The sequence below is a fragment of the Gambusia affinis genome, linkage group LG11 (genome assembly GCF_019740435.1).
Source record: "Gambusia affinis linkage group LG11, SWU_Gaff_1.0, whole genome shotgun sequence".
Lineage (NCBI taxonomy): Eukaryota > Metazoa > Chordata > Actinopteri > Cyprinodontiformes > Poeciliidae > Gambusia > Gambusia affinis.
Window position 1 is genome coordinate 18982455 of NC_057878.1, and position 27596 is coordinate 19010050.

General features: G+C 36.3%; 1 protein-coding gene across 4 annotated transcripts in view; it reads right to left on the reverse strand.

The window, feature by feature from the left end:
- Positions 1–27596, reverse strand: part of LOC122839330 (ephrin type-A receptor 6-like) — a 255376-nt gene that overhangs the window by 155201 nt on the left and 72579 nt on the right. For 3 of the 4 annotated variants that reach the window (XM_044130795.1, XM_044130794.1, XM_044130798.1), the window contains exons 1-2: positions 21869–23657; positions 9734–9798 (exon numbers count right to left, since the gene is read on the reverse strand). In XM_044130795.1, the coding sequence (XP_043986730.1) occupies positions 9734–9798; positions 21869–21944 (141 nt within the window). In that variant the 5' untranslated portion in view covers positions 21945–23657. Of the gene's footprint in view, positions 1–9733; positions 9799–21868; positions 23658–27596 lie in introns of those variants that run through there. The other variant, XM_044130796.1, reaches the window with a different exon arrangement.

Here is a 27596-nt window from a genome sequence, read left to right on the forward strand (position 1 = left end):
ACAATTTTCCTGATCACCATTCCCAAATCTATACATCTCAAAGAAAAGGAAGTCTCTAAAATGTGATTTAGAAACTTGTGGAGGATCTCTGCCCACCTTTGTCAATTCCAATAGTAAATATGGATAAGCTTTTAATTCATAGCAAATCATCTGACCTTTTAAATATGGAAATCACTTCAATTTTCAACGTGCCAGGATTCATGCCTTTCGCCAGCTATTTAATTGAGGTTCATGGTTAATGCAAAGAGATAGAGCTTTTCCATGAATCAGAAAATGTATTTTCTAAGCATTGCAAGCAAAATTATTGAAAATGTTGAACTGGGACAGCACAATATGCTAGCCAAGTTGAACAGAACCCTTTGCACAAAGATATTAAAACAGTAGGAAACAAGTATAAGTTTCCAAAGTGGAACAAACAAATAGGACCAAAAGTTGTAAACTCAGAAAAAGGAATTAGTTTTGTATTGTGTAGTTCCTGCGTTAAGAGAAAAAACAAGAATCACATACTATTTATGTAAAAAAATAGATTTACCACATATATAAGATTGGATTGATATGTCTCAGAATATGAAGTTTGCTCAAATGAAATCTCCTCTAGTAAGTCCACTCCTGATCATGAGTTAAATTTAAAGCTCACCACCTGACAATTTTAGGTAAATAAAAAAAACACACAAATCCTCATTTCTTTGTAGGATTACAGAACGCATCACATTTAAACACACCCTGCAAGAAGACTAGTAAAACAATATAAATATTATATAAATCTAACTTCTTTTTCTTTTTGTTTAGTGAGTAAAATACCAAACTTTGCTGTTGTGTAAGGTTGAGAAGCTGATTGGGACCTTACAAGAGGAAAATAACCCAAAGCACATTGTCTAAAACCTACAGAAAATATTTAGGGTCAGCTGAACCGAAGAAAAAATCTGACTGGACCCCATACTCTGGATATAGTAGGGAAATTGTGCAAAGATCAATTAATGTGCCTTCTGTTTTATTTCATCTCTTTTCTGACTCCATCCTCCCAGCTGAATATCAGTTTCAGGCTTGGTGCTGATCCATCTCAGTTCGGAAAATTTCCTTTTTCATTTCAAAGTTTCACGTTGCATTTTCTTCAACGCCTTTCAGCGGGTCACAGCATGTTCATGTCCAAACACAATCACCAGTGAAGATTCATTTTTGTAAGCGACATCAAAATATGATAAGACCATTTGTAGCACAGACTACGATACAATTCATGGAGTGATGCAGTTTTCTCTGCACAACAGTGTGGATGTGTGCATCTTTCCTTGGTTTTCTATCTGACCACAGAGAGTGTGACAAATGGATGTGTCAGAGCTTGATGGAGCACTGCGATTGCTCTGCTAGGCACAAAGCTATTACAGGACTATATAGACAGCTGCAAAGGAAAATCCTGTTTCAATCAAATACGTATAATCTGGGAGACAAAGAAAGATGTTTAGGAGGTGACAGAAAAAGTCTCCTCCCTGAGCAAGAGCAAATGCTAATACACATTCATATTTGTTGGTAAGAAAATTTAAGCCAGATTTGTTTACATTTAAAATTGCACAGTACAATTTCTAAAGCTGCTCTGGTAAATTATATTTTAATGATCTATAAAGGTTTTTTTGTTCTGCTGACGTGCAACATGTCAAAAGACATATTGCCATTTAGCTTGATAAGGAACACAAGCTTCTTGAGGCTTAGGACACTGAAACATTGCTGCAAAAAGACATATTTTAAGCACCTGACATTCTGTGAATCAGTTGTTTTCTATACAATAGTCAAAGCTTCTGACAGTACCAAAATGTATTTTTCTAAAGTTACAATCAGCTAGTGGCCACTGCAGCAAGAGAACAGCCGATTAGAGGTTCCAGTGTGTGAAACACGGATGAAATGTGTCATTGTCGCTGCACTATATTTTCTGATGCAAGTCAAGTGAAACAGACAGGAGTAAACAGCCTACTAGAGATTAAGCACTGTGACCTTGGATGAGTTCCCTCTAAATAGGCCACAGAACAGTTCTTTAAGTGCACAACAGAATAGCTGCCTGTGTGGATATATATTTGAATTTTCTGAATGTAGAAGAGTGTTTTCTCAATGTAGTTTGGGTTTTGCACATGTGAAAAAGAAATATAAAAAGGCCCTGCTGTAAATATGTAGCATATAAACTGTGGTTTTTATGAGAATATGTGTCAGCAGATCACCTTTTAGCTTTTGCTCATGTGCTGCGCACAGAATAAAAAAAAGAAACTTTTAACAATCTACAAAAGATGCAGATTCTTGGTGAATAAGAATATTTCTTGAACAAAACACCAGTTTGACAATAACTGGTGAATGTATAAGCTTTCAAAGATTAAACATAACCATCTGACTGATTAGTTTAGACTAGATAAATGTTTGCAAAAATGCCTGATCAGGTGATTTCAATCACATGTTTTATGTAATTCTTCCAATCACAGTGGGAAATGATAATCACTCCTACTGGAAATTCAGTAACTATTCAGCTGCTATTAAAAAGGATTCTTCTTTCATACAACTGAAAAGAAAGCAGAAATGTGAGGTGATTGGGAGAAAGATCGGTGCTAACCTGCAATTACAGCCAACATTTCCTGCCCTGATATACTATATGAAATACTCTGAATTTTAATCTCTGAAACAGAGGTTTCCAAGTGGCTGAGTGCCATTCATTTATGGAGCCAAATTGAGTCACTTGGATCTAGAATTATTGTAATTAAATATTTATCAACATCTTTTATAGTTTTACAATAATTGATTTTAAAATACAAAGCTGTTCTGGACTTTACAGAGAGAAAAGAAAGACACAATTTTCTACTGAAATACTGCAAGTCCTGTAGACAAATGTCAGCTGGGAGGGAAGTAGAAACAAAATCCAGAGACAAACACTGCAGGTTAAGATGAAACTCTGCATGGTTGCTCGTGAAAAGAGAAGATTTGAGGGGAGACAAGAATTGTTTTTATCCAGACTGGAACAAGTACATGTCCTTTCTTTCTGTAAAGAGCTTAAACCTTTTATTTTTTTTGTTGTACGCTCAGGGACAGTGGAGAGTATTAGGCTCAAATTAAAGAACTATGACAAGATTTAAAAAGTAGGAATCATACAGAGCTTACTGTAAATTTAGAAACTGTAAAAATGAAATGGCAAATAACTCCAACGGTATATTAATCCAGCATCCATCTTCCATATGACCTTTGGCCCTAAAAGAAAAATAAGATATTTCTTGGTGACCATGATTAATTAGAAAACCAAAGCATGAGGGATAAAACTTGCTGTCTACCAAAACATAAATATCCAGGATAGTTTAACTATGACAGTAGAAAGAAGTCATAAGTTTCAGAAGAAATGTTTTCTAAAAATCTTCAGAAAATAGATTTGTTGAAACAGTATCCAGGTTTTTTTTTTTAAAGAACTATGTAAATAAGTGATTCATATCACAACCTTCGCTTTTTTTTGGTGTTGGTTTTTATAATTAAAATTTGTACAACTTTCCCCAAGCAATTTTCATGTTCAAAACTGGGAAATCTGTTCAAAACCAGGTTTCCAGGAATGAAAGGGAATTTACCACAGCGGTGAATGACCAAGTGCAAGAAAATGTCATTTAAAAGTTAAATTCTGGCAGCATTCAGGTCAGCTGTATTTTCAGCTCTGATCAGCACAGTTTCTCTAATGTGCACAAGCGTCAGTACTCTCATTCCTACCATAAGAATATTTATTAGTGAGAAGCTATGCAATATTCTGCAATTCTCAGTTTTTCCCCCAAATAATCAGTCTGTGCTTTACTTGTGAGGGTTCTCCTCTATGATGAAGTTGTTAGAAAACAATTTAAATACTGCCTGTCCATCCAGTCAGTCTCTGCTGTCTGAGTTTTGGTCCTAAAAAGCATTATCGAGCTAATGCTACACAAAAAGGAACTTCCATCGTACTATAGGGGGTATCGAATGAATAGGGTCTGTGGACATCAGCAGGTACATAAAAAGTAATAACTGCTATTACAGAAAACATTTTTAAACAGATGAACTTCATGCTCACAAATGTCAATGAGAAGCCAGACATCCTTTCTACATAAGAAATATCCGTTTACATCCATAGATTGAGACATATGGTGTTATAATACTGAAAACCATATCTGGATTTAACAGCCGAACTGTCGGAGTTTTAAGTGTTGAAAAAAAGTGTGATTTAAAGTCAACCACAATTAAAGTGAACCACAGTTCACTTTTAAAAATAACTCAATGGTTAATTGTGTTTATTTTTTTATAGTTAGCTCAAAAATATGGGAATATTTGACCTTTAAGTTTTTCTATTCAACTGTTTGTAATTCCTCAGCTATTTTACTGTTAAAAAGAAACATGTTCTACTGCCTAAGTTCAGCTCGTCCTATAGTACACATATTTCACGTTCTCTTCCTGCCTGCCCCCACCTTCTATATTCATATATTCAACGCTTGCATTCAGCTTGGCACTAATATTCTCGTCAGTCTTCCCTCCCTCCTTTTCTCTCCCTCCATTTGCATCCATGCTGTCCCTCCCTCCCACTCGTTCTCTAACTCGACTCGCTGTATTCATCACACGGTGAGAGTTAGCCCAAAAAGCTGTCAGGATATGTTCTGCTGTCAGCAAGATGCCGAGTGGAGCGCATTAGATTTTGGCCTCAGCGTGTCCCTGACAAGAAACAAGCCAATTAAGGGATCCCCCAGCACTGCTTAAGCCTGGTTATGGCAGAGGTCCCTGAGATGAACACTGGTGTGCTAAATCATCATACCTTTTTTATATTAGAGCCTCCATGGGGAGAGGTGGAATGATTCCGGATTATTCCCCCATTTTTTTTTATCTCCCTCTCTCACTCTCTCTCACAAAGCTGCTGGCCACCACTCGACAGCAGACATTAAAGAAGTTTATCTGAGCTATGAAGGACATTGACATACAGATTTTCTTCCCTCCTCTTCTCCCTGTTGTTCAGTCTCACTCTCAAGGCTAATAGTATTAGGGAGGGAGGAAGTGCTTTGAGATAAGCCTTAGGTCAAGCAGCTGCAATCAATTACTGTGGTTAAATATCGTAATAAAAAGATTAAGGATTAGGACTAAGGGAAAGTACAGAGGCTTGAGATGGTGTTCAAAGCCTGCAGGAATGTTTAAGACACTTATGGATGTCTCAATTTCTGTTTCCATTGTATTTTGACTCTATTCATTTTTTTCTCTTCAGATCCATTTTTCATTTTCTATGTTTGTTTGCAAATGCAATTTTTTTTTTATATTTCAGGGTGAATGACCTATTGCAAAATTGATGAATCTCTGCCTTTTTCCGTCATGCCAATCTTTGTCTTCTCTTATCAAGGCATAGCATTGTTTATAAGTGTTGTTTCAAATCTTCTACTTAGAAAGAATGCAAATTGCAATCTGTAAATACACAGAATGTCCTTGAAATGACTGGGTCAATGGGAATTTAGTATAAAATAACCAATATGAAACTTTTCAACACTTCTTTAACAAGCTACAAAGTTCAATTAAGGTTTTCAGGATGCTGGATGTTTAAAACAAGAACAGATGCCTTGACTTATGAGATGAGATAATTAATCCGACTAAAATTATCTGCATTATTTCTATGCTTTACTCTGACATTTGTGGGCAAATGCACCAGTCATTTGGATCCACAGTCTTCATTCTAATCCATATGCACTATTCCAACAGTGAGGACTTTAAAAGTTACACAGAAGCTTTAAAAACATGACAGAATTGATGTTCCATACAATGTTTTTCCAATATACAGAATGTAATAAATTTCTATATTTGCAGTCTAGAAAACAGTGTGACAGCACTTTATACACTGCTCCACAATGCAATACAGGATGCACATTCTTCACACATAATCATGAGACGTTTTTCCTTGTTGCAAAGTGGCCTTTGGGTATTTTTTTTGTGGGGGATGAATTTATCGACTGCTTGAAATCTCAAACAATAAATGAAAATAGGATTACCCCCTGCTTTCATGATGGACAACCCTTTTTCTGGGCTTCAACCTGTTTTTCTCAGCGTGCATTAGTGAAAACAAAAGGCAACATTAGGCATTCCTAATCCCTTAAAGCCTTTTTATGTAATTTAATAAATAAGCTGCTCCATTCACTGCTTCACTCCCCTTCCCACACCACCACTCACCACTGGGAAAAGGACTCATGCATATTTCAGTACTGTATTTGCCCACTGACTAAAGCTTATTGTGGCTGCATGCATATACCAAAGCAGCCTTCTTCCTATTCTCATCCTTTTTGTCTTTTGTTCACCCCTGATACCTTGCGCTTCATAACTATTTACTAATTATGAAACTGGTAGCACAAAACATACAAGCAGAGATCTTTCCCACATAAAAATTTACCAACACATTAGCCAATAATAAATCAGCATGCCTTCCTTTTGTCTTCTCCACTCCACATTTATCAAGTTCTACTAGAATAGATTTCAATAGCCTTGAGTGAGATTTCTGTTCAGCATGCACAGATTTAATGGCTAGAGCCTTTGAGGTTGAATGTGTTTACCAACTCAGAGAAAATGCTCACATTCACGCCATTAACAAGTGAGCCACTTTGATTGGTTTCCCTTGCGGATAGTTGAAACAAGTCTATTTACAATCTTAGCAAAGCAGGAATAAGACAGAGAAAGAGCACCTTGGCACAAAAATGGCAAAAAATGTTTGATTTTCTTTGCAGCATGTAAACATTTGCTCACGGCTATTCAGTTTGGTTCTGATGTCCAAGATGTGGCGCTACAAAGACACACAATGTGTGGATGGTGGGACACAAATCACAATAATTAACCAAAACATTTCAGACTTTCCAAAGCAATTTTCAATTTAATTAAAAGTTTTCTGAGACAAGTGTGATAATTGCACACAAATATGCCTGAAGTCAGGAATTTGCAATTCAGAATTGCTAATAAACTTTTTCAAAACTGTCTTATCCACAACCTCTTGCAAAACTGGCACCAAAGAGAAGCAGAAAAAGAAAAGGCTAACGTGAAGTTTTGTTTTTGCTTTTCTTTTATACACATTGTTTAACCAGTTCAGAGTCACAGGTTTTGATGGAACATGCCAGCTATGTTTTTAGTTTAATTGCTTTACCCTCTTACCCTGTGCTCATACTCTGACTATATATACACACTTTTGTTTTTTTCAATCAAAACACATCAAAGCAGAAAACTGAACTTCATCTAAACACATGAAAGAAGGTGTTCTGGCCATATGAGACCAAAATTAAACTATGGCCTACAAATAGAATTCAGCATGGTAGAGAACATTGCTAATCACACTGAACACACTATATCTATTATGAAAGATGTGATGTGATCATGCTGAATGTATTTGTTCAGTAAAGGTAGAAAAGCTTTTTACAAAACATTAGAGATTCCTAAAATGATCTATTCAAAGTCCAGACACCGAAACTCAAGGTATTTCTTCAGACTTATAAGTCTCCAGACTTGTAAGGTATTTCTACAAAGCATTGAATACAGAAGGCTATATGCCACATATTTCAGATTTTTTTTCCGAGAAACTATGCACTGTTTTTTTTTTTCAGCTTCACAATTATCCACTGCTCAGAGTATTATATTACAGTCCACTGGAAATTTGTATACGCAATGTGACAAACATTGAAAAAGTTTAAGTGGTATTGATACTTTTGCAGGAAACGTAATTCCAGTTCATCACTGACTATTCTACACTTCTGCAGTAAAAAGTTACTGTTATTCGATCAAACTCCTCCGCAGCTATACACCTTCACATCACCTTGAATTTGACATTATATGACCATCTATAATTTCTCACAACCATCATCAGGACATCATAATAAAGAAGTTAGTGCTTATGAAATCCTTTAAAGATGTGCTCTAGGCAGGACAGACTGACAGCAGTGTGTTTCCAAAACTACAACAACTGTATGTGTCAGATAGGTAGGCTGCTGTATTGGACTGATACCGGGGCTGTGTCTAATATGTTGGAGATTGACTTACTCCTACTGGCTCCCAGTTAGTGATGGGGATTTTGAACTATTTTACCACTCCGGATCTGCACACCTTCCCCCAGGCCCTCTCACCTCGATGGCTTAAATATTAATAGTAAGTTGGAGGATTGAGGATGAGTGAGGAGAGGAGACGACTGACAGCTTAATCATGGAGGCAGTTGCCTCTTTCTCTCTCCTTTCCTTGCCGCTGTGGGCGGCTGTCACCACGACCTACATGATGTAATCACATCTATAACCCTGATATGGGCCACTGAGGGCCATGAGGAAAAGGATGCAGAAACAGAAAGTTATAGGGCAGAAAGGTGGAGATCACCTCAGCATGTGATCATTTCAAGTCTAAACCCAAAGACAAGAGTTGGGCTAATCACCAAAAAAATAATTAAGTTTATGGTCTGTTTCCCTTTCTCCCACATTTCTAAAGTATATTCAATTTGTAATTTTAATTTTATCTTTAGTTTAAATTAATATTGAGGAACAAAAAAACAAATGTTCATTAAGAACTTCTAGACGGTTCCTACAGAAGATAAGCCACTGGTTTGTCATCTTATGAAGAAAAGTTTTTAAATACACAATAAGTTGTTCACTCATCAAGGTATCAACCAACTTTTTGAACCCTAGTTATATAACTTATGCAAATATGGAAAACAACAGATCCCCCTATGCTAACCTAAAAATATACTCATTGTTAGAGGTGAAATGGAAGCTTGGTACATTAACATATTTTCTGTCAAAGTCAAGCCCGCCATTCTGTACCAACAAGTGACATTCCCTAATGAATTGAAAGCCAAGACTATGGGCCTTGTGTATAAATGTATCTCCTTTAAACTTGGCACCCTATTTATTTATGAAGGAAGAGAGGAAGATGTTTTTGTTACCCTGTTGTGTTGACTAATAAAGATCTCTCTGAGGTGCTGGCTGACAACACTCTGTTACATACGTCTTAAAGACATCCCACCAAAATACATTGTTTGTATGTATTTTAGGTCATTGGTAAGGCAAAAAAACAGTGACAGCCAGGATACAAATCATTTGCATGCACTTGGAGAACACTGATTGGCAAACCACCAGAAATGCTAAAGCTAGCATCTGCTTTGCAGCTTCCAATCAGTGACAATACTTCCCATCAGCTAGCAATAGGATTTTGTCCTTGGGAGCCAGAGGCACTTATTTTTATAGCTATAAAGGGAATTATGTTGGGGGGTTAGAGCTAACTGAGGAAAAAATAGATAATGATACATTCAAAGCAAGATTGAAGAGGATACTTTTCCACTAAATTGTCTTTTTAAATGATGATAAAATGAGAAATGATGGTGAGATTTACATTTGTTTTATTATAATTGATTTCAAATGTTTAATAAAAAGTATTTTAAATAGTGATCTTTAATAGATATTTAAAGAAAAGTCTTTAAATGTCTTTTCAGTCATTTAAAGACTGAAAAGAACACGTGGAGATAAATTGAGGCCAATGACATCCTCATAGGTGAGAAGCAGAACAACAAAAGGGAAACTTCCTAAGGGACACCGATTCATTATCTACCACTGAATAACAGTGTTTCCCATGTGATGCAAGAGGAAGGAATAAATGAAAGAGGCCACTAAGACAGTTCACATCACTATAATTGATCTCATTAAAGTTGCAGTGGCTATGTTGTGAACTAGGCAAACTGTACAGTAAGACCAAAAGCAAACAGAGGCGCTGTTCTTACCCCATTTATTGGATACGTCTTCCATCCCAGCTCTCCCAGCACAGACGTTGTATCCAGCAACACCACTGAAACAGAAAACAAAGAGAGGAAGACAACACGTTAAGCAATCTGACAGCCCAGAAAAAGACATCGATATGCAGTGAAATTGAAATAGCAGTCATGAATGTGTTAATGTTGACATTTTTATATTGACAAAAATTACATTTTTGGATCAATATAAAGAAGACTGGCAGCACTTACACTGGGAGCAACAATTTTTGTCATGTGTGACATATTTTGGGGGCAGATGGACTGAAATCAGATTGCTGTCAGAAATCTATTCCCACTTCTACCGTCAACAGCAACAATTCCTTCCTGTGCTGCCTGTTTGTGTAATAAAATAATTTAGATGCATCTGTATTAGCCCTGTTGTGTCATACTGTGTATCTCATTATGCCAATGTTTGCAGTTAGAAACCTATGTATTGGTGAGGCATAACATTATGACCACCTTCCAAATCAACTGTTAGCTCTTATTTTATGGCCAAAACTGCAGTGACCTATCAAGGCATGGATTTCACTGCAGGTATGCTTTGGTATCAGGTTAGGAGGGGATCCTTTAAAGGTGGACTATTATGTTTCCTTGAAAAGGTTGGGATCGCTCTATGAAAAACATGTTGATTACTCTTTTTTTTTTGCGCAAAGTCATTCTTAGGTAAGGAGATTCTAATCCGCCCATTCTGAAAGGAGCCTACTTTAAGCTCCTCAAAGAACAAGATATTTTAGGGCCTCTTGTGACCTCAGTCCAAATAACCTGTAGTTGACCACACCCCACAGCTCAGTGTTTACACTCGCATGTGAAAATGGCTGCAAACTGGATTCGCAATTGTACAATTGTACACCAAAAAACATGAACTTATTGTCAAAAAATAGCTGACTGTTTTTTTTGTTTTATTTTAAGTATTTGGGCTATTTTTAGAAGCACTACAAACTGAACTGAAAATATAAAAATGTGAATACATAGGCACCTTGCTTGTTATGTGGCTATCAAGTTATATATGCAAAAAATGTGATGCGCCATGTATTTTGACACATTTCCATCAGAACCAGCATCTGGTGTAATAGACCTCCAACCTTGACTTCCTTTCTTCCTAAGACCCTGTTTGATATTTACAGACCCCTGCAGACTGGGAGCAACCCACAAGAACAGCAGGAGAGGAAAATCTCTGACTCAGTTGTCTGGCATTCACCAGACGGCCCTTGGTTTCTAATATACTCCACCTCCCAAACAGGTGCAAAAGGTCAAGTGATAATCTGTGTTCAATTCACAAGACAGTTAAGTGTCATGTTTGAAATATGGATATGGAAAAGAAAGATGCTTTTTTTATCATCCAATAATTGTTTTTTTTTGTTGCAAAAGCATTGTGCTATTTCTGGCTGAAGTTAAACTTTGTAGAACAGTTTAGAAAAAGAAGACAATGCAGTTCTGGTGTGGAAAATATCACCAACCTTGTCAATACTTTTTTTCTGCCTCTCAAGGACAGTAGATTTTAATAATTCAACAGGAAAGCATTTCTCCTCAAGAAGAGCCATGTACAGTGAAAAGTAGAAGCCATGACTTCTTGAATTTGCTCTTGGTTAGATGCCAGCATATCCAGTGAACTGATAGAAATGTTTTTTGCTCTCACTTGTGGCAACATTAGGGAATAAGCAGGAGACTAAAACCGCAACATATTTTCAAAATGTATAAATATTAAATGAGGCCCATCTATTCACCTTGTCAAACAAGCCAAGTACACGGTATATGTGACAATACACTTACGGGATGTCCTAATTATTTTAATGCCTTTATAAAACATTTTAAATGTCCATCTTGCTGTCCATAAATAATAAATAAATATTTACAAGTTTGCTTGTTCACACTCCCATGGTGTGTGCTAGATGCAAGCATGATATGGTCTATGTATATTATTTTATGCTAGATATAAAAACAAACATATTTGATATAAGGAATTGTCTATAAAGAACATATTTTGATATTAAAGCTCTTTATTGTATATTCTCTCTGTTCCTTAAACCAAACTTGACATGTGCAGGATGGAGAAAAGGCAAACTGCAAAAACTCTGTTGTGTCCAAAAATGCATTAACATATTAATAGGCCATTTTAACTTATGGGAATACATTATGGGAACTGAAAAGTTGAGATTATAAACAGGGCTTATAGGGATATATAGATATGTTCTCCCAAAGTTTTTCATACATTAAAAATTATATATATAAATATTATCATGCAGAAAATACAGAGCAGAAAAAGGGATCCAATCATAGTCCGTTTGTTCTTGTCCAAAAAGAACAAACGTTAACATGTGAAAGATCTGAAGTGACCTTCAGAGGGTTGATTAAAAACATGATCATTGTAATCTCAAACAGACAAATTTACAATTTAAAACCAGTCGTAGATAGTATGAATAATTATTTGCAATACAGTTTTCATGTTCTTGATTATTGAACAGTTAAATTACATTTTAGAACCAAAGCTTTTGTCAACAAGTTTTACGTTGAGTTGATTTATTTTTTATTTTTTTTACATTTAGTCTTCATACAGAGGCATTACAAACAAAAAACATAAAATCATGAGCAACAGAGGATATTTATATAGCACAGATTTAACCAGAAACTGAACGATTTCTTTGGAACAGCAACTGAGAGCTTTTAATGACTCATGCTGTGTTAGAGCAGTATGAGATTAGGTGGAGAAAATGGACATTGATCTATATGAAATTGCAACAGATTATTCTATTGATTGACTGTCCTGTCCAGCGAAGAAAGAACAGACTTCATGCTGATCGTTTTATCCTCCAGCCACAGCCTCTCTGTAATGCAAGTTTAATATTTCCTCTGGCTGGTTGTTCCAGCATCTCTGCGTCTCTTTCTCACCAACTGATGACAGGTCTGCACCCTGTCTGCATCACTGGTAGACTGCAGGACCAGTTGAACCTGCCAATGCTGGTAATGGATATCATTAGACTAAGGGCAGGTTACCAGCTCAGTTACTGGAAAAGGACCAAATTTCTTATAACAACACATGATACACACCAGAATAAGAGTACTTCTACTTATAAAGTAAATTTCGCTACAGAAAATGTGACTATAGGCTGCTGCGACCTGAAAGGATAGAGATAACTTCTGATTTGGAGCTGGAAAGCTGCAAGAGAAAGACATTGAGCTTTCTTTGATAATTTGAGTACAGATACCCAAGTAGTGGCTTTCTATGAGAACAACAGACGTTTATGCAAACTACCACAGGTGATCGACTTAGTGACATGGATTGCTCTCATATTACTCATAATCATAATGAATAACTGTCACACACACAAAAAAAATCTGCAGAAGAGTATTTTAATTAAAATCATAACCAGCATAGTTGGTCTTCTCTATTTATAACACCACACTGCAGAAGTGAAATGAAACAGAATTGATCATTGAGATCTTTATGCCAATATCTTACATTAATTACTAGTTTTTGAATCTGATCTAAACATTAATCAATGAGTGTTACTTTTTGAACTTTCCACATTACTGACTGCCCATCACACTGACAGGATATTACTCTTTTTCAAAAAGGAACCTCTTTATTGAAGTGTATGCCAGAATTAAAGCAAAGTCATTAACAAACTCACTGCAATAATTATTTGCTTATTCTTTGCCTTAGCTTTTGAAACTATAGGTCACAGGAATTAATTGTGATATGTTTAATAGCTATTAACAGTAGCTGTGGAGATGCTGACATTTCCAAATAATAGTCAAGATTTAGCTTTTTCTTTTTTAGTTTCTACATAATTGCATTTGTTGTGTAACAATTTTGTTGAGATTGCTCTATTTATTTTTTGGTTTGAAATTGTACAAACGTGAAAAGAAAATTGAAATGTTCTTTTCAATTTTAGGAATGCACATGATAGCTCATGAGAAGGGTAGACATTTACTAGTCTATGACTCAGTCTTCCCCCCTTTGTGGATTCTGTAGAATTTGATCTTGTAACATCATCATTTTTCTTCCCACCCTGAAACAATTAAATTATTTAAGAACATTAAGTTATAGAGGAACATCTCCAACAAATCTTTTATTAAGGTCAAATAATTTTCCATTTACAATTAGTCTGTATGGTTATCTTCCTTAAGTTGTCATGTTGAGTTAAGCTACAAGATCTTCTGCTAAATAATAGTAAAATAAAGGCTGTTGCTTGGCAGATTGGGTCAATATTCAGTCAACCATGCTGTGCTTGGGACATGTCAACATCCTCCTGATGCATATTATTGCTGTGAATTCCTGCATTATAAGCTGCTCAATAAGATGGAATATTTTTTTTAAAAGTTGACACCAATTTTTATTGCTAGAGGACTAACATGACTCAAAGTACAAACTTTTCTAAAAAGAAAAAAAAAAAAAGTCAGTCTGAATCTTTGCATAAGCACTCGTCTTTATGAACATGCACCTGGTTTGGTAGTGTATATATTTGGGTCCTGTGAACATTGACAGTGTAGCCTAAAACTGCCTGCATGTAAATATCCATCCATCCATTTTCCCACTACATAGGAGTTATCTTTGGGCAAGGCACCCATAAGACCCTGCCTGGAGCTGCAGGTCCCCTGGGACTTCCTCTAGTTGGATATAAATAGAACATGTGCTGGCCAGCCCATAAATATATGAAGCCCAAGTAGAATGATGACATCTCCTGTCCGGTCCACACCCCTCACAGGCCACACAAACACCCCAAAATAGCTGTACTGTTCCTGCAAATGTGGCTTATCAAAGTGTTACTTTATGTAAATTTGAACTGGAACAGTATTTCAGTGTTCAGAAATTAGTAGTGAACGTCATCGCCAGATGTGTACATCACTTCCTTTCTAAATGGAATAGAATACTCACCAAGGGCCATTTTTCTTATTTTATTTCTTTTAAATATCACACTTATGATGCACTTAAATATATGTTACTCAAAAATTACTGTAACGCACATTTACAGCTGATCACATCAACTTTTTGTTTGCAACATGCTCATTCCGTTAAGCAACAAACGGCATGCCATGTTGAAACAAAAGACAAGCCATGTTGAAACAAACGGCAACATTTGATGAACAGACACTTGTGAAAATTGATTCTGGCAAGTGTTTCACTGTGGATTGCACATTGTCATTTAGTGGTGTAAACAAAGCACTGGGCTCTCAACAGATGAAAAGATGATATGCTGTGAAATTGAAAACTATCCATAACAGAGGGAATCTGACAGGCATGACAGAATTTTCAACACACTCTCTCCCTGATCACTGTGATAAAACAAAACAAAAAAAGATGCATCCAACAATGTAATAAAGGACAAAGAAAAAAAAACATTTAAAGTGGCTGATTTCATAATAAGTCAATAGTTAAATACTTAACCACTGTTGATTATCATTTAATGTCCAGTCACCATATGTGACAGTAATGTCGACCACCAATGTGTTCACCAGGTAGCTATCATAGCGTTAGTTGTGGAAAGAAGGCATGAACTGTTGAGGCTGTTTGTCGTTCTGTCTAGCATTGAATTTTTAATCATTTCCTAAATTAGCATTTTAAAGAGGAGATTATGATGATAAATTGAAGTGGGCAGGTCTCATAGTGTGTCAGAATAATTTTCTTTCATCTTGGATGAAAAATCAATAGAAGAAGCCTTTAATTTTGAAGACGCACCACTGTGAATTATCAATGCGTATTTAGAGATCCCTGCATTTCTTCCCAAGGTTCTGAGAACTGCACATGCACCTGGTATGGTAGTGAATGTATTTCTGCAACTGCTTCTGAAACCAGTATTTAAATATAGAGATAAATAAAGATGCTTATACAACTAGAATAACTAACATCACTAAGGTCCCCCTGCCTCCAATTAAAAAAAACAGGAAAAAAAAAATAATAATAAAAATGTTGTTTGGAAACAGAAACCTTCATTTTACTATCACTAACAATAGTGCAGATGATTTCCATCAGGGATAAAATGCAAACAGCAGTACTCAAATCACGGCTTACGGTTTCGCTAAAATTGGCCAAACAGTGTATTCTGTGAGAGAAAAGCATCCAAATGCATTTTAATACTAGTCATAAATAGTTTTAAAAGGCAAATTAGGTACAAAGCATGGCCTGTATTTTTTATTTTTTTTAATTCTGACAAAATATGCTAAACCATCAAATAAAAATCAAATCAAACTTTATTTGTATAGCACATTTCAGCAGCAAGGCATTTCAAAGTGCTTTACATCAAATCAAACACAAAAATACAAATGATATAGTAAACATATCCACACAATTCACTTCAAAATGCTCAGATTTGTTCAGGTGTAGTGTGCCTTGTAATAGTCTACAAAAGAAGCGAGTAGTAAATAAGTAATGAATATAACTCAATTAGATTTTTGGCACGTATATGCATCTCTCTTTTCTTTCCCTGTATCCATACATTAAAAAATGTTTAGGACATAGACTCCACTTGTCAGCAATGAAATCTCAGCACATACAGCTGCTCTGTGAAGACTTGAGGTTTTGGGAAAACATTTGTGAACAAACAGCACCATGAGGTGTTGTATAGAGGTTTAACGAGGATGTTGAGACATTCCCTGATCCAAATAATATCCAAAAAGATTTCGGCATAACAGTAAACCAACCAATACCATCCACTTAATCTCTAATGAGAGAAGCAAAAAAAAGATGCTTGTGGGGAAGCTGCAGATATCTAAGACTCAGGTGGGAGAACTGGTCAGCAGGATAACCATTAGTTAATTCCCCAAATCTGACTTTTCAAAAAATAAAAAGCAGCAAGGGAATCATTGTAGAAGAAAGACAGAAAACATCCTGTATTCCATTTGGCACAAGTCATGTGGAGCACAAAAAACAAGTGAAAGGAGGTGCTCTCCTCAGACCAGTAACTATACCCTTAATATGAAGATGAACACATCATCCCCAAAGTAAAACATGGTGGGGGCGGCATCATGCTGTGGAGTCACTTTTCTTCAGCGGGGATAGAAACACTGTTCTGAGTTAACAGGAAAATGAATAAAGCAAACATAGTTTAGTCCCACAAGAAAAACTGTAAGAGAATGGAGATTTGATACTAAGGCATAGCAGAAAATCTAGTATTATTTTCCTTCCAACAGGAAAATAACATTTCAATCAATTAATCAAGTTTATTTGTAAAGCACATTTCAGCAACGAGGCAGTTCAAAATGCTTTACATCATAAATATAGCCACACTCCAACCCCGAGGCCTGGTGTCCTGCAGCTGTTTGAGGTGTCCAAGTCTTATACACCTGCATCAAAGGACTGAATTACCTTCTCGTGCACTTAATTTCAACAGAGTAATCGCAAAAAAACAAATTATGTGACTCAGATGTGCTGAGAGAGAGAGATATCTAAAAGTTGCAGGATGTCACCCCTCAAGGATTGGAGTTTGACGCGTGTGGCTAAGATTTAGCAGGTGCTAAAGGGGAGGTATTATGTAATCTCCAGGCACATAAGTGACATTTTACAGCACAATAGGGTCATTATGTTACCTTCAGTTTTAATAAAAATGTTGCACGTATCAAACATAACTTAAAAGAAATTTGACTTTGCAATTTTGCACCTTGAAATTGGCCTCCGACTCTTTAAGAAGTGCCTGCTCTTTCCAGCACTCCACCTTCAGCACATCATCACTAAAAGGCTACTCCACTATGCCGTTAACCATGCTTGGTAGCATTGGACTGAGTAGTTCTTATGAAGATGTGCAGTTCCAGCAGGAGTTTGTCAATTGCTGTTGCCAGTAGTCTGGTGGAGCTGACTGGGGAAGGTGTACCGTCCATCCTCTTTAAAATGTGCGTCTCCTAAAATCCCAGTCAATTTTTTATTTTTTTTTTAAGCATGGGCAGGTGCTTACCTCAAAATGTCATTGGCTGAGAGAGGTGAAACCATGCTTGCAAACTCATACCTCAGGACAATTTAGAGACCAATCGGAACCCAGAACCCTCAATGCAACACCACAACGCAGCCCTTATATATCAGATCACAAGTGGAAACGCTAAACTTATTTAATCAAAACGTCAATAATAAAAGGCTGAGGACAGCAAACAAGTCAGTGAAGAATAAAGAACATAAAGATTTGTTAAAAAAAAGTAATTTTTTGGTGTGTCTTTAGGGACCAACACAAAAAGCCAGACAACCTTGAATGGAATGGAATCAGTTTAGAATAGCAAATTAACATGAAAAGCAGGAGTTTGTTCAAAAAGACAGAAATTGAAGAAATATTGATTTTGGCCATATTTTAAGCACCATGTTTTCAATTTGTTGGAAATTTTAAGGGAACATCATCAAAGAAAAGAAGAAAAATTTTTATATTTTAAAATATTCTTTTATATAAGATAGAATAGAGATAAACAGTTACAAAAGAAGCAATTGCTGCTTTAAAAGTTATAATAAGAAAGAATTTTTCAGGTGTTCTGTCACAATCTCCATCTAGCTCTGAGAAAAACAAAAGAGAGTGAACAATGTTCTTTTATTTTCTAGATTTTTCAGAATTAGGATGACTCTTGGTTCATGCTCATTCCACACAAAACAGTCTTGACAAAAAGAAAAAAAGACTATTCAACCACATTCTGTCTTTCTGGAGTAAGAAGGAGTAGCTAATGCAGAAAATAAAACAGCATGAGCATACAAACTTTGCAAAGGCAGCCCCCCAGCAACATAATAAATGGCTACTTTTGCAAAGCTGACCACAGCACCACAATGTTCCTCCAAGTTCAAATCAATAAAAATAAAACACCAGCGACAAAAGCAAAGTTTTGCAAGAAAATAAACAACCCTTCAAATGCATTTACTGTTCCATGAGACTCAGCGTTATTCTACCACTGTTTATTAAACTAGATGTTATGACAGAAAGCAGCAGATTTTGCTGTAACTGATTTCTACAACGTAAAAAGAAATTAGGAAAACAGTGGAATCATAAATAATTTTTCTTCAATTTAGAGACAGTAAGTGGGTACTTGCTGATACGGACCATACAAATATATAAACCTGCATATTCACAATGTGAAAGTTGCAGAGTTAACATTTTCAGTCTGATGTGGATTTGTGGGTTGATTGATTTTCTTTGACTCCATGCTAATTGTGAATATCTCCTTTGTGTAGTGATGGTTATAGCTGTACTCAGCTAGACTCGGCTTTGTAAGAGCAAAAGCTTTAATCAGCCATCCGCATAAATCAATGCAGAGAGGTGAATAATTATTTTTGTGTTGCTTTTCCAGCTAGATCAATGCATATTTGAAGAACAGCAAGTATGTAATTGCAAACAGCATTTACTTATTTTTTTAGTCATTCAAACATTTGTTCTCATGCAGAGAACTTACTCGAGGAGGAGTACTAACTGGATGTGCAAAAGCTCTTAAAACAAGCAAACAAACTATATTAGAAGTTTGTGTATAAACGTTATCTCCAAATTTAGCTCAAGTTATTAAAAATAACAAATAATTTGACAAAACAGACACAAGATTACAACAAGCACCATTACCACTGACTTAGCAAGATGACAAACTGCTAAACACCGATGTGAAGAGAGGATCTGTTAGTGGGTAGCACATAGGCTTGTTCAGCCTTGAGTGAGTAGAGATTTGTTAATAACTGTCTGCAGTCCCTGCTGGGTTCAGGTGACGGATTTGTTGTTCAGTCAAGAAGCACACGAGCAAGAAGCAAAAAGTGATTGGTTTTTATTGTTCTTCCAGCAGCCAACCTTGTGACCATTTTGCCAGTGAAATCCCCAATCTCTGTAGTTCAACTTGTCTTTGTCAGAAAGTACGGAACAAAAAACACTGATCTCTGCTGGTGTGTGATGGAGTTGGGCTTGTCCCCAACCTACTGACTAAACATGGTCAATACTTTTACAGAGCAGGTAAGACGTGTTCTAGAAATTTTTAAAACAAGGCAAAAAAAAAAAAGAAAAAAAAAAAAGAAGCTTTTTCTTAGTTTTGAAGTTGAATGTTGATCCCAAAATTTGTAAAAGAAGTCACAAAACCATAATGCATCATACAGTACCAATAATTTACAGTCAATCTAATAAAATACCAGGGAAAGCATCAGAGTGCCCGGGATTTTCTCCAATATAGAATAACCAGGCGGGAATCTTTTCCCTATCATTGCTGCACACAGCTGTTCAGCTGGCTGAAAGAATGTTTTCTACATTGCTTTTTTGAATGTTTTTGAATGTGAAACACTTATAGCCTAAGTAAGCATGTCTCACTTAAAAAAGAACAAAAAAAAAAACATAAAGATAACTAAATTTTATTAATATTATTTTATATGTTAACATATATGGACAGCAGCAGAAAAACTGTTTTTTTTTTTTGTTTTGTTTTAAATTAAATGTATTATGCATTTTTATTTAAATTGTCATTGTAAATATGGTGGTGCTATAAAACTGTTTTATAAAAGCACAGGCCAAAAATCTAATGCTTAAGTAAACTAAGCAGCAGCCCAGCAGAGGTGGGGATCTGAGGGGGGGTTAGGAGCACACAGATTATCTCAAAACTTTTAATTTGTAGTTGTCAAGAACGAGTCTAAAAATCACCCATTAATCTTTCATTTTCAGATTTATGCATAGATCATTTTGACATTTGTAGATCTTGCTCATTTAAAACAGACCAGATTTTAGGATTTTAAAGAACTTCCAAATGAAACTATTCACATCTCATGCTACCACAACCTCAACTGAATGACAGTTGTCTTTTTCCAGACAAACTGGACTGCGAAACCCAAATTAATAAGACTAAAATATTCTCCAAGTATTCTTTACTGTGATATAATTTAAAGGACCAATATTAACATAGATGTCACAAATTAAAATTCTACTTGCGGGACTCATAAAATTGAGTTCTGCTTGTGTTCTGTCAAATTATTTCTTGTTTTGAAACTCTGTCCATTCATATGAGATTTAGCTTTTTACTTTTCCTCTGAGCCACACTGCTTCGTGTTGGACAGCGACTACAATTGTGCCACTTGAGGTCTCGTACCAGTCAATATGAAGGACTAAACTACAGCTGAAAGCAGACATGAGTTCAATCATTCAATCTGCAGCGCAGAAAAACACACAGTGAGGCTGTTATGTAGCAGCTGTCTGGGAGAACAGGGAGTAGCATCGCTCTTATTGAACACAGAGAACAATAAAATATAACCTGGGGGGCAGATCCCACAGTGCTCTCTCCACACAATCAATAGGACTATTTTAAACAGTTCTGATGCAGCAGGCAGTGTGTGTTTGTGTGTCTGGAAGGTGGGGGGTAAATATGCAGGAACACACACAAACACAGACATGTTGTCCCACTTTTGATATTTTATGATTTAAGAATCTATTGGTTCCTATATTTGTTTGTCCATATCCACATAAATGAATCCTCTGTGAACAAATTGAATATTAGTCCAGTAATATTGAGTGGACTTGATTCTGTAAAAGTGACACATTGAAGTCCGCTCTCATACACTCAAAGAAACTTACACAGGTCACCTACTTAACTTATCTTTTAGCAGTCCCTCATACATGTCTGTGTAATGTAGAATCTTTGAGTAGAGTTATTTCATTTAATTTCAAGAAAAGCAAAGTAATTCTTCACTTTCTCAAGAAATAACTACAGGGAATCCATCCCACTGGGCTTCTGATTGTCTCTTCATTTATATTTAAATTTTGACACGATGCATTTCTGTGCAGACAACCAATATTTCAATATGCTTAAAATGAGGATGCAGCAATGTTTTAATAGTTTTCACAGTTTAAAAGGCAAGTGCAATATTTAATTCAAATATAAACTACAGCAGAGGAAAAGTCAAATTATTCAATTTATTTTGTTCGACTGACATTTGCTTTTGCTCATACGAGTCTTTGTAAAGTCTGCATGCGTTGCACGACTTTTGTGATGACTTTGTTTCACTGTCAGGCTGCGATTGCATCATGATGAGAGTTTCCTACCTAGCAGTAAATCAAAAAAATATCCACAACTTCCAAACAACATCCGCCTTCACACCCGCTGTTGTTCAACTGAGCAATATGTCCAAAAGTCCAACAGGACAGAAACTAACCCAGGTGGCCCTGAGTGGATCGAAGTGCGCTGTCTTACCTTGATTGCAGCGGCTGAAACGACTGATCGTAATTCCAAGAAAGAGTGAAACGAAGAATCTGTTTCCAAAAGTCATGTCAGCGGCAGTATTTACCAGCGGCTTTCCTTCTTGTTAGATCAGCGATGAAGCGCTCTGGGTTCGTTTAGGTCCACTAGTTCTGGTCCTTATATTTGATCCCTTGTGGAGCGAGCGGCCGCGCGGTGGAACAAGAAGTGGCTCATCCTTTTCACCTGGCGGCTGCCGCAGCTCCGTCGCTAGATGGACAGCTTTTGGATAAAGTCCCAAAAATATTTGAAGTGAACTCGGACCTTCTGACGGGGCTAAAAACACTTCGCTAATAAAACAAAAAACAAACTTTGCAGATTCTAAACGGACTTCGCCCTCCACCTTCTTTAGTGTTTCGAAATGAGCATTAAAACGCAGTTTAATGCGCATAGAGTCGTGACAGACTGGAGACACCGTGTGTTTGGCACGGCAGTGCGCCGCGGACTGCCAGCTCCGGCTGCTGCTCCAGCTCGGTCCGCTGCTGCAGAGAGATGGTGGAAGGTGAACAGAGGAATTATTGGGATGCAGCGGAACAGCAGCAACAGTGGAGGCGATGCTGTGGGACTGCGCGCATCTGTGCAAGATGCTCGGCACTAGAGGGGGTTAGCTGACAAGGCAATGGGATGTGTGTTCGTGTTCGTGTGTGCGCGCGTTCATCTCATTGATCCTTAACCAGAGCTTCCTAAAGACTGGTAAATGTTAAACATGATCCCACTCCCCTCCATTTTGACTTTAATAGTTTAATGTAATAGTTCGTGTTCGGATGTTACGTAAGATGTTATTTAGGTTGGCAAATAGGAAGCTGGTGCCAAGTTCTTGGAATATGAACTCATTACGTTGAGAGATCCAGGTGTAAGCGTTGATTTGTTTTAGCTTAGTTTGGAAGTTTATATGAAAAAAATGTAAATGTGAAGAAAAAAAATCACTTTCGCTGCTGACAACCTTAAAGATGAAAGAAAAAGTTAAAAACACAAATTTCATTTGTTGTATTTTGTCAATCCTAGTTTTCAATTTTAGGTTGTTTTTTTGTTGTTTGTAAAATTATTTATTTTTCTTGTTTTGCCTCAATCTTCATTTTTATGATACCGCCCACAACTGTTCCTTCCAACTACCATACCTGTCATGCGTTAATCATTTGCGCCTGCAGTGCTCAAATAGCTTTAGATGTTGCCATCTGTCATGCCAAGAGCTACATTTTTTCTGTAACAGGTCTCTCTACCTTTGCAGTAGCTAAAAAAAAAAAAAATATGTACTTTCTTATCTGAAGAACTGGGTCCCTGTATACACGCTGCTGATGTACGGATTTGAATTACATTCAGTATTTGATTTTTTTACATAGTTCCACTCTTTGATTGGACACAGATGTGTCAAAGTTTTGGAACACCAGGTGTCCCAGTCAAAAAAATTTAAATAAAAAGTATGCATGTAATTTTTTTAATTGACTAATTCCTAAAAACAGTTGTGCCATGTACAGGTTAAGTAAAATAAATGTACGTAATGTGGGTTATAAGAAAAAGAAAAAGATTTAAGAATGACTTTTTTTGTTGATTACTGAGCTAATATTTAGATATAGAACCATCGTTGCAGAGAAGAACTTAAAGTGTTTCATGGAGTCAATTAGTATACGCCATGTTCTCCAGCCTTGGATGATTAGACTGCATTCCACAATTTATATTCATTTTGGATCAAGTTTTTAATAATCCCACATATTGTCTTTTGATTAAGGTCCGAGGATGAGGCTGGCCACTTCATCACATTATTCTTGTTGGTTTGGAACTCAGAAGCTGCTGATTTAAAAAGTCCGTATTCACGGACTTTCATCTTGTTGAAACATTAATTTCATGAGTGTGTCATTGTTGGTATGAATACATTGAGTGTTTTGATTCATTCAAATTGATTAATTATCCATGACATGGAATGTTATTTTCCATTTTAGTTATTTCAGCTGTAGGAGTTCTCTTTTTCCTCCAAACAACTTTCTGCTTTGGTTTCCATTTCCAATTTGACTGTAAATGGCATGTTACACTGACTCTCAGGAATCAATAGAAAATTTTTATTTACATTGTACCAATAAAGTCCATCCAAAATTAACCTTGCCAAAATTTGTGAACAGCTTTTTACATTCTTCTACTGTGATTTGGACAGTTTAGCTTGAAAAAGCTAAACTGTCAAATTGCTCTCACCTTAATCTAGACTAGAGCTTCCTTCACAGATTCTATGCCAAATTCAAGCCCGGTCTCTGGTTGGGCCACAGACTCTTTGTCGTACAAAGCCTTTTGGTAGAATAGAAAATAAACATAACAACTGCTATGAGTTACTGTGGACTTAAAGACATGTTGTCTGGAACAACCTATTTTGGGACACATTATGTGTTTGCTGCCTTTGTCCTTTAATGAAAGTCACCAGTTTGATGGCTGATTTTCATTAATAGAATGAATTACCTCACTGACAGAACGCCACACTGCTTTTCTTTACACTTAATTATTTATTTACACTTAATCACTAACATGCATGATGTAACTGTTGTGTCTGTTGGTTTTCTATTACTTTACCAAGAAATTGGATTGAACTCATAAATGATTTTGCACTCATTTTATTTTAACTCAAATGAGAAGACAGATTGTAGTTTCTCTCCTTGACTTACACTTTCTAAGTCTGTGTGGATGAGGGCTTTTGCAGAAGAGCATGTCAACTGTCTTTGACATAATCAACTGCAAGCAGCATCTGTTGAGCCACTCTGTAAACAGTTGGCATATGTTAACTGACTTACAATAAAACTGCTGAAAAGATTACAAGCATAAACCAAATAAAACCCCAATCAATTTGACTTTATTAATAAATTAGCATCATACCAGTACTGGCACAGCAATTCTATCTTCATTTGTAACTTGCTGCCAGTAAAGCAAATCTAAAATGTTAGAATTGGGGTGAGCTAACAAAAAAAAAATTGTTAAAAAACTTTTGTCATGCAAGGAATATTTAAATGGTGGAACATGTAGGCTGACTATGTACCTTTTTTTATTTAATTTTTTTAAAAAGAGGGATTTACACATTATTTAATTGTTTTTTTTAATAAAATATTTTCAAGTTCCTCTAATTTAGACAAGTTTCTTTATTGCAAACCCAGATGAATGTTTCCACAGAGTATGATCATGCTTACATGAAAAGTGTTCAGTCACATAATAGAACATCCACCTGTGGAGATGTGAATCAGTTATTCCGCCTTGGATTTATTCATAGATCTAAGATTTATCTGAAAAACTTATAGTTTATATTCATCCTATGTTGTGCAACAGTGCGCTGCCAGCATGCCAATGTCAGCCAAGATTAGTGAAGGTCTTCTTCTCATCTTCATGGACATCTCATTGAGTGAGTAAGCAAACCCTCCTCACTTTGACCCGGTTAAACAAAGCAATGCTGGCTGCTGAGATGAAGCCCAGTCAATCAAGATGTAGGAACAGCTTCCTGTCAGCAGAGGGGAGGTGAATACATCAACATCACAGTCCGTCACCATCACTTAGCTGCCAGCCAATCACCAAACAATGCGCAGCAGCTGCCAACAACTTTTCATGGCACAATGTGTAAACACGCTGGAGGACAGAGAGTTTTAGACTAGAATGTATTGACCACAGCTGTCTCATTGTGTCTACAATAGCTGGAGAGAGGCCACAAGCTCTATAGAAGTATAGCAAACTATTAATGTCAGACATTGGATGTAATTCAGCTATAAAAAAATGGTACAATTGCAAATTTCTTGAAAACAGATGTTTACAAAGCATTTTCCGACAGTTGCACTGTATAAATTATACTTCTATATGTAGCACAGGCTCGATAAGATTAGCTGGAAAATGTCAATGAAGATAAATTTTTTAATCCGTTCACGAAATTTCAATTGAGTTTATGTGGGTACATTGATTGGGCCAATGCAATGCTATGTCTCAAACCATTCCAATGTAGCTTTAGGTGTACATTCAGGGTTTTTGTTCAACTTGAAGCTAAAATTTAACTTCCAGCTAAATTTATAAAATTTTCTTTGAGGATTAACTTCCGTTTTAGTGCATCCATCTTTACCGGACAAGCATCCTGCAACCTTTCCAAGTAAAGAGCATCTTGTGTTTTTCATGACCCATTGCCTCTGAAATAGCAATGTTCTGTACTGACATTTATTATCTAATAAGATGGCATTAAATGAAAGAAAAAGAAACATATTGCTAACATCCAAAATCAGCTGTCATTCTTGTAAACAATGACAGCCAATCACCAAATCAGTCATGTGCAACTAGCAACATGACTGAGTGATGATTTAGAAGGTCGAGAACAGGTTCTTTAGTGTGGCACCCCCTCAGCAATGATCTGGTTTCCATTGCTGTAATAGTAGTCAATGAGGTGTGACTGTAGAGTATTGCAGGCCTAACTGTGAGGTATGATTTCCCCCATTTGAGCAGGGCAACCCTCATCCAGCTGTACTCATCACAGGCAAAAAGCTGAGACAGAACCGCATCAGCACAACTGACAAAGACTACGAGACTTTATATGACTAATAGGTTCAATAAAATCCACTTTGTAATGAAGTGTCCGGCTACACAAACAATAAAATGGCCCCCAACAATAAAATAAAAAGTCCAAATCATTTACACAGTAAGTAAAAATGGAGCACAATCATTGAATTTCAGTGGGTTTTTTACATTGAAATATATTGTCACAATTGGATTGAAACTTTGGGAAGAGTGTGCATGTAAAAGTGTACTTTTAATGAAGTTGGTAAAACCCAAACTTCACTGTTTAAGCACACAGCAATGGCGTTTTAACTTCTCAGCTAATGAAGAAGCTTAAATTTTACTTTTGCTGTAGCAGTATAATTTTTAATCTTCAATTAAACTGCTAAAGATAATCACACAACGAATGATGAAAAGTGGGAACCAAACTCCTATTGGTTGAAATACTTGTAATAGTAAAACCCACTAAAGTCACACAACTTTAAATGTCTTGATTTATCTGAGAATGAAGCCATTGTGACGTGATTTGAAGATTCAATATTTTATCCGAGAACCAACAACATCATGTCTCCTCAATATCCAGAACAATCAGAATGTCACAAATGGTGTGCAATAATAATATAGTGAATTGCACCAGAGATCTTTCACAGGAATCAGGACATAATAGCCAAAACGTTTTCAGTCTCTGTTATTGACTATCAACACCTGCCTGATAATCCTTGGGTATTAAATACAACAGATTAAGGAATAAGTTCAACACTGACATTTTTGCAAATCTAGCTCTACACACATAAAGTAAATAATGACAGACAACTTATCTCCAAAATATAAGTTATAAATGAAAATAATTCAACCTTGCTGTCTTGTAAATTGCACCCCTTTTCTCTTGTTAGCCTCACAAGTTAGTGGTTTTCTTATGGCTCCAGAACTGTTTAGTGTCAATCTCTTGGGTTCCCTTCTTCTCGTGCACATGGAAATGTTCTTATTGTACTTTTAAACATTTGATGACATCAAATTGAATAAAAACAACAGTAGACCTCAAGGCTATGTTGGAGTGATCACCAATCATGGTCATTCAGGGTTTTTTTTTCCTACCACATTTCTTCCTCAAAGACAATGACTCGCCACGAGCCTTCCAGTTTTTAATAGCGCGTTGGACAGTTCTGAGTTCAGTTTTTATCAGTTT